We start from the raw sequence: 18,864 nt of genomic DNA, 5'->3' as shown, positions 1-18,864 counted from the left end.
CCTATGATGGTGGTCACGCGTTCACTCACGTTTTGCATTGTCTTGGCCAGTTTCATTTCCCTAATAAAGCGACTCATAGTGCACGATATCATCAGGTAGCCTCGTTACTTACAGGTACTTCGAGTTCGAAGTGATGACACTGGGTCCCATGAAGGTCGGGTGGGCGAACGCCAGCAGCTTCCTGCCATCTTGCGAGATCGGCGGTGACCATAACTCCTGGGCCTACGACGGCTTCCTGGTGGGTTTCATGCTCAGTCCAAGTCTGCTCCCTACAAATCTGCTTTTTTTTCTTCGTCGGGGGCGTGAGATGGCGCTGATTTTGATTGCGACATGCCAGAAGACAAACGAGAAACCGGTGGATTATCACGAATACGAATAGCAACTATTCGGTTCGTTTTTAGTCGCTAGCCATACGATGTTACAGAGAATGAAGCCGAACAAAGCACGGGAAAGTTGATTGTTATGTTTAATGGAAATGTAGAAATATTGAAATGAAGTGAAAGTGGACGAAAAAAATAACTTGCTGAAGGCGAGAGGTGAACTCCCATTTTCCACATTACATCTGCTGTGCTTCACCATTTAAGCATTTAGGCTTAATTGCGGTGCCGCAGCGCGTTTGAATTCACTGAAATCTTATGAGATGACCCGCTTTACACGCTACGTTACGTGAGCTACGCTAATATTAGCCAACTGGTAGTTCCAGTTGGTTTTTCTCGAGTGCATACTTTCAAGGGCTGTTTTCGTTTCCGTAAAGACGGCCCAATGTCGCAGAAGGTGCGATAACGGGTATCTGATCGCTTTTTTGACCGTACAAAGCTCGGCACATGACGATGATGTTCTTTCACGCCGGTAAGATAATATCTTTCCTGTGGAGGATGCAAGCAAACCGCAAGATGAACTTTGAAGCACTGATTAGCCATCAGTGAAGATCTGTGTTGTATTCGAGAATTCCGCCCTGATATAACCCACTGCTATTTGTAGAATAGCTGCTGGGAGTATTGGTTTTGTTTTGCAATCTATGTGAGCTATAAACTGGCGCACGCGTACAAGACATCGTCCATAGCGGGCAGTGTGGTGGCATCCTTTGTTGAGCTTGCATGCTTATTGCAAGCCAATAACAATAACAATAGTTACCATAGCTTTTTGCCGTTTAAATAGCGCACAGTCGTTTAACGCACCTGAATGGCAGGTGCCTCTTCGTCTCAAGGCAATTAACAATTAAATCTTTCTTAAGCATGGAATTTCATTTTCAAACTTTGGACCAGCGTAGATTTTTTCAGCACTGCTTTCTGGCCCACAGGCCATCAAATCCCACGGCGGGGGCACGGAGTCTTATGGCAAGCAATGGATGATCGGTGACGTCATTGGATGCATGCTCGACCTACATGACCGCACCATCAGTAAGTGAATCGGCATTACTTGACGGTATTTTCTCGCATAAACTTTAAACTTACGGTAGAACCTATGCCATTTTCTTCACCGTAATGAAATACATTTTCTTTTGATATATTAGTTACAAATTAGCGACTATAATTAACTGATTTAAGTAATAGGCTATCGCTTACAAAGTGTCTGGAGTGCTCATACAGACAGTGGTTCATGTGTCCTTCATCCGTCCTTTGTTGAATTACATCGTGCTGTGACCTTCCATGCAGGCTACTCTTTGAATGGAGAATTACTACTTGACAACCTCGGTGGAGAAGCTGCCTTCTCGGACATTCCTTGCGGCGATGGTGGTGCGTGACGTCTTTGTGCTCATGTTCCGCAAAGCGCAGTTTCCAATAAATGCACCAATGTTAAAGCAAACATGCGGAGAAATTAGATTATGTAAATATTTGTCTGTATTTCGCATTAACTGTTGCAAACTTACACAAACACACAAATTTTTTTACCTGGCTAAATTGGCCCTTGTCCCAGCCTTTATCAGTGTCAGCATACATGATTTACATGGTGTGCGACGCAGATCAACGCAGCATCTAAATAGCGAGCAGGCTTCAGATGCTTTTATTTTCCGTACAAATTTGGCATTACGGCAGGTTAATCTGGCACACATTAAGGACACTGTATACTGCAAGCCTTGCCGTCCAATCTCGGCTGCGAACATTCTTTAACACCAGCTCAATGTCATGTGCAATAGCGTGTGATGAACAATCGTAAATCGCAAGTTTAAAACAAAATATTATTTCCCCGCAGCATCTTACGTACCGGCATGCACGTTTGGCCTAGGCCAGAAGGCGAAGCTGGTCTTTGGTCATGACGTCAACCTGCTCCGGTTCTTCACCACCTGTGGCTTGCAGGAGGGGTACCAGCCTTTCTGCGTGTAAGGGTCGCTGTCTTCGTTATCGTTCTTTTTAGACCCTTTATGTCCACGCTCTGGCAGCAGTGCATTCATGATCCCAGAAAACTTCCGGTCATCCATTTCTGACAGTCAGGTTATTTCAAGAAAACGGAACTATCTTGTCGCATAGTTTGCTTTAGGCACACATTCTTCATGTGTTCAGATGTAAAGAAAGCGCACCAAGCGTCGGTCTCATGTATACGCTTTCTTTTCTTCCACTGAACAATAAAATTCGCTTGTCGAACATTCCAACTTTGAAGCAGAACTAATGGCAGCTGGAGGGTTCTGTAAATTTATAGGCTATTGTAACTTGCGTTGTTCCAGAGGGCTGAACCGGAAGTCTTCTGGGAAGCTTGTTTGTGAGCATAGAGAGGGTCATTCACTCTTTCGCGTTTGTTGCCGAATGTCGGCGTTTTGAAACGCCCTTGCTGTCCATCTTCACTACCTCCACAGACCTGCTGGTTAACGGCTCTGTTCTCCGTTAAATAACCCAATGAAACAACAAACGCAACCTAAACATCCCGACTGCAACGAATGGACGCCGTCATATGCATCGGTCATTCTTCTTTTTAAAGGCCCATAGCTTTCTTGAAGTATCCGGCTATTCGCCAACAATGACAATCATTGTCGGTGCTTGCTGTGCAAGTTAATAAAATAAGAAACACTCAAACTCACCGCGGCATCCCAATATTCCTCCCACAAAACGCAATCACGTGGCATTATTTAGTGGTGTGCTATACGTCCTACCCAATGCGCGTTTCAGAACGATTACGCGTTGCATGTCGAATGTTGTCCCAGATGCGCGCAAAAAAACTGCCGACGGGCAAGTAGAATTCCGGCTCTTAGCGATGACAGTAAACGTAAAATTAGCACTATGTGTGAACTCACTTTTCTGGCCTTTGCGCGGTACACTGTGCATGGAGGGACTGTAAGTCATCTACTTTCTCCGAGGTTTACATTTATGTCTGCTTGTCACAACTGCCGTCATTAGCGCGCCACGCGCACGCCCCATTCTGGCAACATATTCTCAAACAAAAGCAGCCTCATCACAGCGGCCTCCGGAGAACAGTACAAAAACTACGCTGTCCTTATCGGCGCAACGTTCTCGACAAGTACGAGGGTGTCCATGCTGAAAAAAGGTAAACTTAAGTCCGCAATTTTGTAATTACCTTATGCAGATGTCCCTGTCTAATGCCTCCATTATAGGTGAGCTATATGGTACATGTTTTGGAAGCAAACAGCGTTAGAAACAGAACAAAAACAAGAAAACACTAGCTTCACCGTATACGATGTACTGTGACATGAACCATTGAGATCAGCTCTTTGTCATCGAGAAGGGCAGAAAACCGCTCTCTCCCTCACTCCCTGAAAACGAAGAACCAATTTTAGTGCCTCTGATGATCCTCGTACTTGCTGACAACAACTCACTTTGACAACACCCGCGTCGTTGGGGAGTTTCTGCGTCCTTGGCGCCTTTGCTACCAATGTAAACACGTTAGCATTCTTCCCAGAGTCATCACTAAAACTATTTATTCGCCGCTTAGAGCTCCGTTCCGTGATAAAATAAGGCGTTCTTTGTTATACTATAAAGGAACGGATGGTACAAGTTCTCAAGTATGTCCAAACCACGAAAGGCAGCTGCAACATTGTCACTTATCAAAATTAGAAGTTTAAAGGAATCAGCAGTAATACGGAAAGTAAAGAGCACGCATAAAGAACTCTGCAGGCAGTAAAGCACATCTTTTGTTTCCTTAACTGTCATCACGCACGTGTATGGTATATTTTCTTATCATACCAAACAGCACAAAAAAATGTGACTTTATTTGGTGCGTTCAATTTGGAAAGGTAGAAGGTGGCTATTGGTTTCTTCTTCGGGCGGCTCGTTCTTCTCTGCTAAAATTTGGAAAGTGACAGCCGCTCCTCATTTGCATAGAAGTCAGTAAACTACAATAGTGAGGCGCTGCATGCTACACTGCACGCCGATTATAGTTCCCTCATTTCATCTAAAAAGATGCTATTGAAAATGTTGATGGAGAATTCGTCCGATCTATTCGTCAATTTGTGTCCTAACTGTGCGGGCTTTCATTTCTGGTTTTCCTTGTTGCCTATTCCCAACAGCAACATGAACCGGAACATGACTTTCTGGTACAACAAGGATGAACCGATGTTCGTCAACGTGGACGATGCTTTCTCTCCAAACGTCGAAGTTAACAGAATACCGGCTGGGTGAGTGACACACACTGTTGCCGTCCGCAAGCTCGTTGACATTGCTTGGTCTACGTAGTGTACAGCTTCGAGAAAAAAGGCAATCGAAAATGTAGTAGCGTAAACTGGTTGCTATGTTGGCCGTTACCTGCGCATTGTCACGCGTTTCCTTTGAATAGGAATAAATGTGAAGAATACCGACGACTGCTAATAGTGCTTACTAGTTGGGCAAACAGAGCCGTGTAATATGTTAGTATACTTCTTTCACGAGCCTAATTCTTTATCAACCACTGTTCGCGGCTGCCCGATACCAGTGGTTATGTGACTCTGACTACTCCAAGCAATTAGGCGGAAAGTAGACAGTGACCGCACCGAGGGCCTTCACCGAGTCGTAAACTTGACAAGCCACTACTTCATAGTGTTTGCCAAATAATGAACGAAGAGAAAAACACACCGATACTGATTTAATTCACAGGCGGAAAAGCTTGGACAACTTGGATTACTTTTCTAGTATCGCTTTTATTACAAGCACCGTTTACGCTGTTCACGCCGTTTTCACAAGGCGTGATGATGCACATCCGTTGTAAACAGGGAGGCAGCTGAGGCAAGCAATGGACGCGTCACCACGTGATGAAGCATGGAGGCGCCCACGGGATCGTCGTGAAAACGGTCCATGGAAATGTTACATAATCCCGGCCTAGATTAATTTTTGCGACGCAGTTCGAGTTGGCTCTGCGAATGTTTTCTTCCAAACACTACACCTTCCACAACAAGAATATTTTACTTCATAGAACAACAGTAATGATCCAACGAAAATAGCAAACTTTACCATTTTTGTTATTACTATTTCATAAACAGTATGCACAGCAACAGTAACTTATCATATGATAAGAGTTTAATTACAGTTCAGCTCAAGTTCCTCGCAATGTTCTACGGAGGAATATTATACTAATGCTAAGCGGCTAAGGTCTACACTCCTGATTGTACAATTACTGTTCGCGAGTGGTTATTTTCGGTTGAACCGCCACTTTCGTGAATGCTTCTTGTCGTGACTCCTTAAAGGTTTATGATGGAAATATGTTTTTTAATCATCGTTTATTAAAATTGTTTATCAAAGCAAGCGTGTTGGCACCTGATTTTCATTAATAAAAAAACTGCTATTTCAAGTCGTGTGTCACTCCAACTTTTTGAAGTACCTAATATATGTCCCAAATGAATCGCTGCAGATCCACATTCAGTTTTTTCAGACCTGTTTGACGCAAGACCGACTCTTCTTACCAATCAGAAAGGCGAAACAAAGTACCTAATGGATACTTGTGTTTCTCAATTAGAGAGAAAATCTTTATCTAAGCTTCCTTTTGTTTTCCTTTGGCAGTCACTCACGAGAATAACTTGAATGGGGACAGCGAAAAAAACAGAACAGTAAAAAAAAGACAGGTCTCAAAAGAAATATCGAAATCACTGTACTGACATGTCTAAACGGCTGCATATACAAGTTGGCTAAGCAAACAGTTTATACGATATTGACACACATCATATTTTTTCAATGCAGAGGAGAATGTCCCCCCGCTCTGAAGATCACGCACAAGTTGTTCGAGTCTGTGGAGAAGGTCAACTACGAGTTTCTGAGACTCAGTTTGCCCGTTTCTTGCAACGAGAACCTGATCGAGTAAGTTGAGTGCGTTTTGACCTCGACGTCTTTCGCTTATCAATTGGGCTTCGGCGTAAATGACCAGCTCGTGTTTGCTTCTCTTTCCATGCTTCCCTCGTTTCGTTTCGCAGGGAACTGGAAAAAGAGCACCGCTGGGAAGAAGTGCGCCGCCGACAGCGGCGGGCGCAAGCCGAGAAGTCCAGCGTACGGCATCCAGGTAACCCGCAATGTATGCGCCCGTTCCTCATTTCCGTCAAGCCGTGGTCTCTGCTCTGCTGCACGATGCTTCGCACATTGGCGAATTGGCAAGCTTCACAATGGGGACTAACCCGCGTGCATGTAATAAGCGTATACTCGGTAGTAGTGATAAAGTTTACCTACGGAAACACCTTCGTTCAACCAGTCTCGAAACACTACAGCCCCGAGCAAAAGAAGAAAAAAATACGGGAGTATATAAAGCCCGCTTATGTATCAAAGGTTCACAATTGGCAAAACTAAACAAGGCGAACTGTGGCGCCACCGTTTGTCAATTCCTTTGCGATCGCGTTTTGGAGCGTCACGACCGCCTTTTATTGCGACCTAATTGTTCGAGCATGAGAACATATCGTTTGAATGCACAGTTCTGTACTCCTTTTGAATGTTGCAGTTGCTTACTTTAGCACGAGTTGGCATTAACAAGACCGACTACAATGAAGAACTCCGGGACTCTTTCTTTTTCTTATGCAGAAGGATAAGCTTTGTTTGAAGAGTGGTCTGCAAGGCACATTGAAATTAAAGAGGGCGACAGTTATGTTCCTTTGGGAACATCGAATAACATTTAAAAATACAGCGTTGACATCCCCGTTAACAGCCGATTCTGAGGTCGGAGATGGGATAAATTTTCTGGTATAATTTCTATCACCCCATCGAAACGCTTCTTTCTTTTGCTTTTCGCCGAAGAAATTGTACATTTGTTTTGAATTGTGGTAACTCAAGCGTGTCTGTTTATTCTTCTTAGCAAACCTGGAGCACCACATGCTTCGCAGCGGATTCAGTATGTCCGACGTCAAGGGTGAGAATCAGGCCCTTTCACACTCTGAATGAAGCTGCACAAATTGTAGTCACTGGTGTGTTGCTGTCAGCTGTGGCTATTTTCGCTTATGCCAGCATTCTGCTGCATATAATTGATCTGCCCTTCAAATGTCATGATGATTTTCAAGTGTTCAAGTTAGAGTGATGTTTATTTGAATTGTCCCAAGGTCAAGGATACAATACCGACGAGGGAGGGAGGGGGCCTACACACATAATTAAGTAGAAGGAAACTACAAGCAATTTCAAAAGCTAAGATTTAAAGACAATGAGTGTGGACATGCTAGGCTGCACAGAATAACCAGGCGCCTGTGATAGCGCTCAACACCCACGCGTTTTCGAATATTACCACTGATTTCTACACGTTACTACCAAAATATTACTGCAGTCGCTTTCCCAATGCTCTGGATCATTTACCAACCAACAACTTCCTGCCGCCCAGCCCACAATGTGTGTAGCTACATGGAAGCTTTCGTGAACCTCCTTCCGTTTGGCTGATTTCCATGCAAACTTCATATGGTTTTGCTTTAGGTGGTTGTAGGGAGGATGTTTAATGCGTAGATGCCTTTATTAAGCTCGAGCGAGAGAGTGACCTGTCTAGAGAAAGGACGCACACAATTAGCGAGGTGCGCACGTCGGTCGCAGACCTGCAGCGCGGCTACTCGGACGAAGGCGGCGACACCGAGGAGCCGATACCCGTGGAACACCGGCCCCCGACACCCCAGCAGCGGCGCCGCTCCATGCTCAGCCCCCGCGGTACCACCGGCACCCTCACCAAGACGCAGTCGTTCGATGCTGCCACCACCTTGCAGGTGGGCCATCGTGCTGGACGCGTTATGGGCGCCTTCGCAGAGATCTATACTTTCCGCAGTCAATTTGTCCTGAAGGGAGTGGACAGTACTCAGATCAGAGCAAAGTACACGACTTTCTCGCAGGCACACGCCTTGCCGATACCCATTGTTGACTTAAACAGGAATCCAGGTTCTTGAAACGGGACATGTTTGATCGCCATCACACGTGGCCGGTTCGCGCTTGCCCGAGAACACATCCAATGCGTGGCACGTACTTACGGCGCAGGAATGTCGTACGGACAGCTGCACACGATGCTTAAATAAATTTGATGCCGTGTGTACCACGTGCGCGAAATGTGGGGGAGGGGGGCGTGATGCCCATTGTTCTAATTTGTTAACGACTTTTGTATGCAGGGGCATACCTATATTACCCAAGGGAGGCGCAGTGCAAAGAGAAAAATTTCTACTTAAAATTCATAAACTGTCTCAATTTTTTTTATATCAGACTGAATTACAGTCACTAAAGGTTAGTTTTATTTTTCATTGGAAACTGTTTCTTCTGTATTTTTTAAGAACTTTAGAAGACTTCAATTCTTATCGCCAGCTAGAAGAGTGTGCGGTGTTACTTTTACCAGTCGGACACTTCTTTCTCGTTTTTTGTTTATTTGTTAGTTTGTTTGCTTGTTTCCCTGAGAAAGATTGATGTTCCGGGAGCTAGACAGCAGACAGCAGGCGCCATAGAGAGGGAAGTTTAGCTAAGATCGCTAATCAAATTAATAAAGCAGGCAATGGAGACTCCCCCTAAATGCAGGAGTGGCATCTATATAGCTTTATTAGAGAATAAATTAGCGCACAATTGATTATGGCGTACGTGTGCCTGCGCACTCTCTTGCCCCCGACCATTAATCATTAACAGGCGCCCATATGAGAATACTGCAACCAGAACAAAGTGCCAGAGGCAGCTACTGCCAGGCGCTTTAGAGCCCATTCCTCACTCGCTCTCTCTACGCATGCGCAGGTTCCTGACGGATCCCGTCCGGACCCCAAGCGGCTGCGGGCAGCTTCGAGCGAGGAGGCGCTCAACCGGCTAGGCCAGAAGCCCAAGGCCGGTCAGCGAACCAAAGCGGTCACACCCGAACCTGAGAGTAAGTTTTCTCTTCTCTCTGGATTGCTGGAATCTAACTTTCAGGTGCATTTTACAAAATGTGACTACTTTCGCAAATTGCTTCATCGAATGATCTACATAGGATGTTAGTCAGTTTCAGTGTAATCTTTATGTTGTTCGATATGTCACAAGTGGCTGCGCTATCTGCAGTTTCGTTGTTTTATACCGTGGCAGAGTTAAATAAAATCGGAATCGTTTTGTTTCATGCATGCCAGAAAGAATGAGCAGCTATATGAAATATAAAAATGGGAGCGGGCAATAAATACTGAGCTAAAAGGAGAAATGGTCGCGTCTTACTGGCGACCAAGTTTTGTTGTGCGTGCTACTAGGATGATTTTACGACGTCGTCCCAACAAGCCCGCATTACAACTCTAGTCAGGCTGAAACCCTTACACTCCCGCTCTTTTTTCTGTGTCAGCTTCAAGAAGACATGTTTGCACAGCGCAAAAGACGAGGAATGAAGGAAGAACACAACAAAGACGCACAACAAGAGGAGCCTCAGCACCTTTGTTGTGTTCTTCCTTCAGCCCTCGTCTTTTGCGCTGCGCAAACATGTCGATATTGAATCACGAGCTCGCCCAAGCTTCCACCTTTTAAACAATACACACGTGGAGGGTGTACGTTGGAGCCTGCAAATGCTGCGACTTTTCTTCGAGCATGAGAGTTCAGAATTCTCGAGTCCGCGGTGGTGCAGCACGCACCTGCGTCGAAGCAAGCTCGTTGTTTTCAATGCTTTACCGTCCTATCCTCGCGGCCACGCAGGCAAGTCCAAGCGTCGTGGCAAGTCGCCTTTCCGCTTCTTCCGCAAGAAGGAGGAGAAGGAGGATGCCACCGCCACCACAACCCCTTCCTCGGGACAAGCGCCCCCGTCCTCGAAGGGGGGTCAGCAACAGAGCATGTCCCCGCCGCTGCTCACAGTGCGACCTCCGTCCGTCCATAGACTGTCGCCAGGTGAGTGTGGAACTGGATGGCGGCCACGGCCCATTTTGTTTCCGCCTACAAGCTACCCGCTTGACCCGACCTTTGTAAAGAATGACACTGCATATATTGACCCAAAATTGAAGGGGAAAATGGACACGAGTAATTCAACAATGGCCGAGCAAGAGAAGCCTCATCCAGGAGCCCACGTTTCGAAGAAGGGACGTGTGTTCGTCGTGACGCAGACTCTGTCCCCTTCTTTAAACGCTTGATTACAAGCAGGGATCAAGAATATGGCCAGACAAAAAACAGAAGTCTGATCTGGCAGCCAACGTTTCGATCAGTCTTCTTCGTGACGAAGCCAAGGAGCTGTCTTTGTTATGGCGATTGCATTTCGAAACGTTGACTCCTGGATAAAACTTCTCTTGTTTTGCCATTCCCTTCGCTATTGTTCTGCCATTCTTGATCGCTACATGTAATCAAGCGTTTAAAGAAATTATGTTTGCCGCGTAGTTCTGTACGGTCTTTTCTTTAACGTTGTTTTAGAGATGAACAAATATGTCATGTTTAGTTGTGGGTTCCATGTTACCCACAAATCAAATCTGTAACGTTTATTTTTCATTTATTTCTGACATTTGATATCGTTTGAATTGATTTTATTTCGCTGCGCTGGTACAAACCAAAATGTAGCATAAGTGGGATAAAAGCTGCGTTACGGCAGAGCTTGACTAGCCCCATTGCCCGGTAAAACAAAAGCAACAGAAGGCAACAACACAGCAATGCTAACATAGCACTTTCCCCAACATATGCAATATAAATAAATTATCAATTCGAAGTCCGAGAAAAGCAATACATAGAACATTCAACGCAGCATCTGCAGTATAACCATCATTTGACAAACCACGTACATTTTCATCCGTTAGTTGAAACATGTTTAGTACAATTAGGAGAGGATAAGGCAGCAGTTGAAAGCCGTTACCTTCTATAACCATGCGTAATTTGTAGTCTCTATAAACTAGCGCTGTCTCCTCCACAACAGTGCCGTTCAAGTTGTCCAATTTTATCGTTTGCAAATAACAAGGTGCAGCCTAACCGGCAAACCCCTTCGCAGCTCCCAGCAACCAACTCCTGTGCCCGCCTGTGCCCGAGAGACCCACCTCGTTGTCTTCGCCGACGAGTCCCGGAAGCGGAACCGGAGGCGGCACTTCCACACTGCCCCGCAGCGGAAGCTTCCGCCGGCCTTCCATAACGCCCGGCCCGCCACCTCTGGCCACCGACGAGAGCGGTGACCACTTGGACACGTCGGTGCTGGAGCTGGTGGACGAGTACTTCTTCGGCCTCCGCGTGTTTCCCGGCCAGGACCCGAACCACGTGTACGTCGGCTGGGTCACGACAGCGTACAAGTTCTACGACCGCACCTTCGGAAACTCCAAGGTGCGAAAGGTCGCCTTCCACGGGCTCAGCGAGGATGGTCTCGTCCACCACGTGTGAGTAAAAACAAAAAAAAAAAGGAATCCTTCGCAAATGTGTGCAAATCCGAGCAACTTGTAAAAGAATGCTTGACTTTCAAGACAGCGTTTATGCGCGACATCAGTAACTCCGTGTCGTGTAGGGAAAGCTGTGCGTCTCGTTAGCCAATTATAGGTTAATAACGAGATGGGCTCGACTCCAGAAGATTGAGAAGGTTATGGAACTGATGGCAATGCACACTAGGCAAGCCTTCTCTCTTTCTCTGTCACACTTGGCGCGTTTTAGACCTCTGATTACCTGACACGCATAGTGCCACGTAGTTAATATAGATATACATTTACATGAACCCGATAAAGCCAAACCGAGTCGGCTTGTCGTGCAGACTTCTGGTTGTCTGATTCAAGTAAACGCTAGCGGGTCGAACTGAGTGATCGTCGATGTGAATTCAGTCAACCCGCCTGCAATGGGTTGGTTGACCTACCAAACGATCTTGGCAAGATTAATATAAACGCGGTTGGGTTGGGCCCGTAATCTCAACCTTCGACTCGACCCGCTCTCGTCGAGTTCATGCAATCGAATCTAATGAAACGTTGCATTGTCGTACAATAGTTCAACGATGAAGACAATTTCGAATCACGTTGACGGAGCATGGGGCATGCTTTTGTCGCATCTATTACGCTGTCACCGCCATGTTCCGCCTACGTACTCCACTCACCGCTTAAAGAGACCTGAGATTGACTACTTCAACCTTGAAGTAGCGTTTCTGTGCTGCAACTTCGTACTTCTCATAATGCTTCTCGAAATCTCGAAGCATTCGAGACTGTAACTAGCATAACCACAATAGCAGGAAAAGTTCTGTTTGCTCAATTCATGCAATTTCTCACGTGACGCGGCCTTCTCTTCTTGCAGCTTGGAACGCCAGAACTGCTACATGGTGTGTGCGGGGCAGTTGGCCGCTGAGATTAGCCAGGGCGACACGGCAGGCCGTTCGGCCAATCAGGTACGCAATCGGCGGGCTGTTCTTTTTTTGTTCTTTTTTTTTCTTTAGAGAAGCTCCCTTTGCCTAACCCGCCACGGTTCTTAATTTGTTCCGTTCTGATCGCTTCCTGATCTGTAGCTTGGTCTGATCTGTAGTCTAAACCGTAGTCTTGTTTGTAAGTAGTGCTTCTCTGTGTTGTCACTTGCCAAATCAGATTCAAAGGACACAGTGACCTTATTATGATACCTACATTCGTTGCTCGCCTTCTCTCAGGGCATGTACGTGGGTTGCCACATTGACGTGGCCACTGGTATGATCACGTTCAGCGCTGATGGCCACATGACTAGGCAGCGCTTCAGGGTAAGTCCATCTATATGCCACCTTCAGTTTCTATTTTTTTTCCAAATTGATGAAGCGCCATCTTCATGCGTGCCCTACATACACAGCCTTCTGTTCAGTGGTCGCGGACGATAGTTGTGCAGGTTGGTCACGTTTTAGATGAAACGCCTAATTATTATTTAAGTGGTGATAACTTCAACATTTCTTTTACTTTACGGGAGAAATGTGCCTTATCGACACCTTATCATGGTATTGGTAAATAAAAGAATAGTTTTCTCAATTTCCTGCTAAACGTCAGCTGATATGCGCTCCTAAATACTAAGGAGTTGCTTTCCAGAATACGGGCTTACCCATGTACGTGCGCTCTTCAATTCCTGAGAAACGTATACATAGTGTACCTAGTGCGCACAAGTTCGCCCACTAAAGGCTTAGATTAGTGACTCGCAGTTCTGGTACTGTCGGTTTGGTAATCATTCATTACATTAGTGTTACAAGCGGCCACTTTCTTCAGCTGTTCATGGGGGAAGCTTCTTGAATGTGCATTGATTAAAAGATTATTGAATTTTTTATGACATCTTGTGGATTTGTGCGCCGAAACTGGTACTCTAGCTACGGTGTTTTCAATTGAATTGATATGACTTCATTGTAGTCCAACTCCACAGTTGTGGCATGAACCCTGCAAGGAGAATAGTCGAGAACAGTACCTGAACGGCGTTTGCTAGTTCTATACGTTTGCAAACTCATTCTTGAGTCGACTCACTCAGATTCAGACTTGTCCGTGAATCTGAGTGAGTTCGAGCAGGTCGTAGGGTTGTGAGCATGAGCTTGACTTAACCCGGCTTAGTCGAATTTTGGTAAGTGAGTTTTTGTGAGGGGGGCATTAGGCGAAATATATATTTTGTGAGTTAATCTCACTTAATTCAGTTTATTTTACCGACCTGTGGTGTGACTATTCATTAAGTGAATATTGCAATTTGCCGCTTAAGTAACATCTTCCTATTCCCGCCATAAACCTCATCAGGCAGTGGTTACGCAATTCTGCCAGCAACCGAGCACGAGGACCGAGGGCTTGATTGCTGGGCTCATCTCATTGGAGGCAACCGCGAGAACGCTCGTGTATTGCAGTTCAGATGCACGTTAAGGAACGGTAATTTTTTCGATATTGATCCATAGCCTTCCGCAACAGAGTTTCCCATGACCCATGTGATGCTCTGAGAAGTTAAACCCCGTTAAACGCACGATCAACCTCACGAGGCGCAATCGCACTATCTGTCACGGGATACATCTTTTTTTTAGATATTCTGTAAAGTTTTTTGAGAATTACAGATTGGTGTGCCCAAATTCAAATGAAACTTCGCATGTCCCGCATGCAGTTTGTTGTATAGGCAAGGGCGTCGTTGCAGCTCAGGCACCGCGAGAAGCTTTGCACTGTGCACCGCAGTAAACGCGGCCTGTGCGTTATGGGCATCGTGCCGCAGATGGAGCCGGGCACCAAGCTGTTCCCAGCGGTGTTCTTCGAGGCGACCAGCAAAGAGGTGCTGCAGTTCGAGCTGGGCCGTACGCCCACCACGCTGCCGCTGTCGGCCGCCCTCTTGCACACGACGAGCAAGCACCTGACGCCACAGCTGCCTCCCAGGCTCAAGGTTAGCCGCGCTTGCGCAGAGACTACAGCAGGTGCCCCCTATAGTTCTAAAATTGGAGTTTATGCTTGCTCAGGGTAGTCGCGGGATATCAAAAGAAAATACAGCGTGAAGAACATGGCTGTGTCTCGGGCGCTAAGCTCTGCCTCGTCAATATCATGCTTGTGCAGGGATGCACCTTATTTATAGACCACCCCTAAAGTTCATGGGCAGTGGAAATCTTGAAAACAAATATTATACTAAAGGCTTCTAGCAGGGTGCATTCTTTCATTTCCTTTGCCAAATTTTTTCTCTCTATTTTAATTTCTTTTCCTAAATTCCCTTATCCAAAGACCTTTTACGGCCTGATTTCGTTCACGTATGGAAACAACCGAATTCCCACCCGCCCTATGAGTTATGAACGACGCTTGTGTGCCATCTTAATCTTACATGACCGTAAATGCAGTTACTTCTGTAGTTTGCGTCCCAAATGCTGTCTGAAAAAAAAGAACACCAGCGGTTGTCACAACTGGCCCTTTCGGTTTGATGTATCTGAGAACGGACCGCGCACCCGGTCTGGTGTCTTCACTATCAGCGCCGAACTGCCATTTTCTTGTAAACCCTGATGAAGATCGGTCCACCGGTCGAAACTGTTGAAATTACGTACTTCTTCTGTTTACCTTGTAGCAACATTCAAGCTATATATATATATATATATATATATATATTGTTTTCTGCCTGATGAGACGTAGTTTGCTCCCTACCTTTGTGTTTACGCGACCCAACCGGGCCTCCTCCGCGATCTGCAGGTCCAATGCCTGCAGCCGTATGTGTGGGCCCGCGTGCCCAACGTGAACCTTCGGCCGCACGCCCTGCGGCTGTCCGAGGTGCGCGGATGGAGTATGCTGTGCGAAGACCCGCTCTCCATGCTGGCCCTCCACATACCCGAGGAACACCGCTGCATCGACGTCCTCGAGCTCATCGAGAACGAGCGCCTGCTCAAGTACGCATTGTCCCCCGTTGAGGGCGAGAAAGAAAATGGGGTGGGCCACGTCGAATGAGGTATTTGCTGGCGCCAGCGATATAAGTGCTTCATTACCTATACTTCGAGATATTTATAAAAGATCCCAACATTATCGTTGTAGAAAAAGCGATGAAACTGCAAAAAGATAAAGTTAGAGTTTGCATGTATTTCTGTTTCTTTTCATGTCGTACCCTTCAACACGCAAAAAAGTAGACGGTGGGGGCGGGGGGTAAAAATGTCTAATTTACCACATACGAATTTGACCTCCCCTCTAGTAGTTAACATCTTTAGGGGGAAGGGAGATGAAATGACGTTCTAAGGAGGAGACTCAAATAAAGGTTCATCAGCAGCTGTGGTCCTTGGAGATATTCCATGAGGGAGTGCAAAGGAGGGGTTGACCTAAATTGCTTGGCCGGCAATTACACATTCGCATGTCTCACATTGTTACGCTGCCATAGTGTAAAACAGCACAACATAGTTGCATTTCCGAGTTCCATGTCGTGCCCGTAAGCTTCAGATCGCGGCAGTAGAAAATGCGCTCGAATTTTATACGTGTGCCTACAAGAGAAAACGTCTGGTGTCCTGGCACTTCGGATGACTAAACTCTCAACTTATGAAATTGAATTGAATGGAATTCTAGGATTCTCCGTCTCAGAACCACAATTTGATTATGAGGCGCGCCGTAGTGTAGGACCCCGGATTGAACTTGACCACAAGGGGACCTTTTACGTGCCCCCAATGCACGGGACACAGGACGTTTTGCATTTCGTCTCAAATGAAAATGTGGTCGCCGCGGTCTGGATTTGATCCTGCGAACTCGTGCTTAGCATCGCAACACCACAGCCACTAAGCCACCGCGGCGGGTGTAAAATGGCAGTAAACGCGTTTGAGACGAAAGCAAGAGGAAAATTTTTCGGGTCGTTGAGGCTGCATTTGTGGCTGTGAATGTGCTACAGGTTGTACTATAGTACAGGTTTCTCTCATTATGTTCATTTTTGCTCGCTTTCTCCCGCTTGCAGCTTCCACGCGCACACCCTGTCTCTGTACGGGGCGCTGTGTTTCCAGGGCAACCACAGAGCGGCGCACATGATTTGCTCGCACGTGGACGAAAAGCAGCTCATGTACGCCATACAGAGCGAGTATCTTTCGGGACCGCTGAGAACGGGCTTCACCGACCTTCTTATCTCTCTACACCTTGAGTTCCATGCATACGCGAGGTAGGTGCACTCTTCTGCTGTCAACTTGCACAAGCATCAATCACTCGAAACAGTCGGCGATATGACTGGGTTAAATTATTTAAAATTGTATCAAACTTTGCACACGTACGGCGTAAACGCCAGGTCGATGCAGGGCAGAAATAAAGTGTGTAGCTCGAAGATTGTCGCAGCTGCTTACGTGTGAATCAGTATGACAGTATTGTTAGCGATCACCTAAGAAGCAACAGCGCAAAATGCATAAAGAATGTTTTTCTTTTCTTTGGTACGGCTGAGCTGCTGTCATCGTTTGCAAATTCATTCGTCGGATCACATTAATAAGTGGTTCCTTTGATCACAACTTTGACACCACGCAGCGCAGTACCTCTTGGAAACTGGAAGTCGCGTGTAAAGTGCATTATGTACATCAATTGACGTTTTCGCAGTTCCCGTACTCTCCCGTATTGTTCGATGATCATGACAGCGACATCTGGAAAAGGCTGCTCTTGCTGAAGATCTAACATGCCTCTGAAGAGGAACTTTACTCACTGCATAGTTGCTGTCCTTCTCATCGAATTACCAATATACAAGACAGGTCCAGTCAAGGAGTAGATTGATCTAAACGGTCAAATAATTTTTGCCACAATAATCACCACAACGGACGCTCGATGTCATTACATCCGCCGTCTGACAGTTGTGCGCTTCCGTCCGTTAGATTTACGCTGTACACGAGGTGCCTCTTGTTATGCCGCTACAAAAATTTTCTTTACACATTAGAAATTCTAAAGAGACATTCAGGGAGCCTTCTACCACAAGAATTTTTAAAGATGGTTTAGTAATAGCCGAGGTAGAAGTGAATTGAAATGTTGCGATGCCGTGTTGCAAGGAGGTAGCTTACGTTCCTACAGCTTAAGCTCCCCCCTCATTGCGTCCACCAGCACCCGTCGGCACACAACTCTCCTGCTTTCTATGCCGGAATTGAAGGCCCATGTGGTGTTTGTGTTATGACGTCTGACTTCTTTGTCAAAACCGGAGGTCGTTTTGAGCGTTCCGGGTTTCACGGGAATTGCCGAGCTGTTTGTGCTGCTGCTGTCTGTTGACTATATGTCCGTGACGTGGTAGCGCTATGCCTGTGACGCCATCTGCGCTGGCGGAAAAGGAACGTGGCTCCTCCGAGAAGGGCACGTGGGATTTTGTGTGGACTTTCTGCAATTTGCAATAATAGCGAGTTTTAGGCATGGCGCACCCAGAGTTACGACGGACACAAACCGCTGATCGTACAGAAGAACGTAAGAAAGGGCGTGCAAAAGAGCGCGAGAGGAGTGAATAAGTACGCAAGCAGACCGTGGGCTTTGGAGAAGCTTGGGTGTTTCATTTCTAAAGCTCGCCTAATTTTCTAGTGCACGCGTAACCGCGAGCGGTATGCGCAACGTCACTGCTCGTTTTCAATGACCACACTTGTTGAGGGGTCCACTAAGGGAGCGGCTTGGAATGAACACTGAACACACAGGCGCCTACGTCGTACTCGGAAGCATCTAGACTGCTTTTCCGCTTTGCAGGAGCTTGACGCAAAACGAGTTCATTGTGCCCCTTGGTCCCGACATCCGAGCGCTGTACGAAGACTCATGCACGGCGCATTCTTTCTGCACCCTGGAGTGCGTCTCCATACGGCCAGAGATGTCCTTCTCGGAGACGAGGTAAGGAGCGAAGACATCTACCGCTCGTTCGCAATGTGGCACGCGTTGAAGTGAGCGTGGCGGTAGCGAACTATACATGTGCTAGCCCACCGTCGTCATCTGTATCTGTCAAGCGTGTCATAGCTCCCGTATTCGCAGACACCTTACTTAAGCAGCAAGAACACATGATGCCGCGGAGTTCGCGCTAAACTCCGTAGAATGCGTTTGTCGCGAACGCCAGGTTGCACTTCCTTGTGCCGGATAACGCACAAGCCACGGAATATCCAGTGCATATAAAGATCAAAAGAGTGTGATGAGAACTTATTTTGCTGTAGTAGGCACATAGCGCATATTGTACTAGACTCCCCGTGTAAGTTCGAATACAGATTAGTATGTGTTGAATCAAATATCGAATCGAATAAAGCATA

General features: G+C 46.4%; 1 protein-coding gene across 2 annotated transcripts in view; it reads left to right on the top strand.

Moving 5' to 3' along the window:
- The window catches only part of RyR (Ryanodine receptor), a 313,565-nt gene that overhangs the window by 133,635 nt on the left and 161,066 nt on the right, over nt 1-18,864 (top strand). Inside the window, exons 30-47 of one of the 2 annotated variants that reach the window (XM_075673606.1) lie at nt 115-238; nt 1,301-1,400; nt 1,656-1,736; nt 2,194-2,320; nt 4,457-4,564; nt 6,096-6,212; nt 6,326-6,411; nt 7,192-7,245; nt 7,908-8,074; nt 9,072-9,198; nt 9,981-10,169; nt 11,248-11,623; nt 12,516-12,606; nt 12,859-12,945; nt 14,403-14,567; nt 15,353-15,546; nt 16,587-16,784; nt 18,320-18,457. In XM_075673606.1, coding sequence (XP_075529721.1) covers nt 115-238; nt 1,301-1,400; nt 1,656-1,736; nt 2,194-2,320; nt 4,457-4,564; nt 6,096-6,212; nt 6,326-6,411; nt 7,192-7,245; nt 7,908-8,074; nt 9,072-9,198; nt 9,981-10,169; nt 11,248-11,623; nt 12,516-12,606; nt 12,859-12,945; nt 14,403-14,567; nt 15,353-15,546; nt 16,587-16,784; nt 18,320-18,457 — 2,529 coding nt within the window. Of the gene's footprint in view, nt 1-114; nt 239-1,300; nt 1,401-1,655; nt 1,737-2,193; nt 2,321-4,456; nt 4,565-6,095; nt 6,213-6,325; nt 6,424-7,191; nt 7,246-7,907; nt 8,075-9,071; nt 9,199-9,980; nt 10,170-11,247; nt 11,624-12,515; nt 12,607-12,858; nt 12,946-14,402; nt 14,568-15,352; nt 15,547-16,586; nt 16,785-18,319; nt 18,458-18,864 lie in introns of both variants that reach the window. The other variant, XM_075673605.1, reaches the window with a different exon arrangement.

This window comes from Dermacentor variabilis, chromosome 11 (genome assembly GCF_050947875.1).
Source record: "Dermacentor variabilis isolate Ectoservices chromosome 11, ASM5094787v1, whole genome shotgun sequence".
In the NCBI taxonomy this organism is placed as follows: domain Eukaryota; kingdom Metazoa; phylum Arthropoda; class Arachnida; order Ixodida; family Ixodidae; genus Dermacentor; species Dermacentor variabilis.
This window is presented reverse-complemented; position numbering and strand designations above follow the sequence as displayed.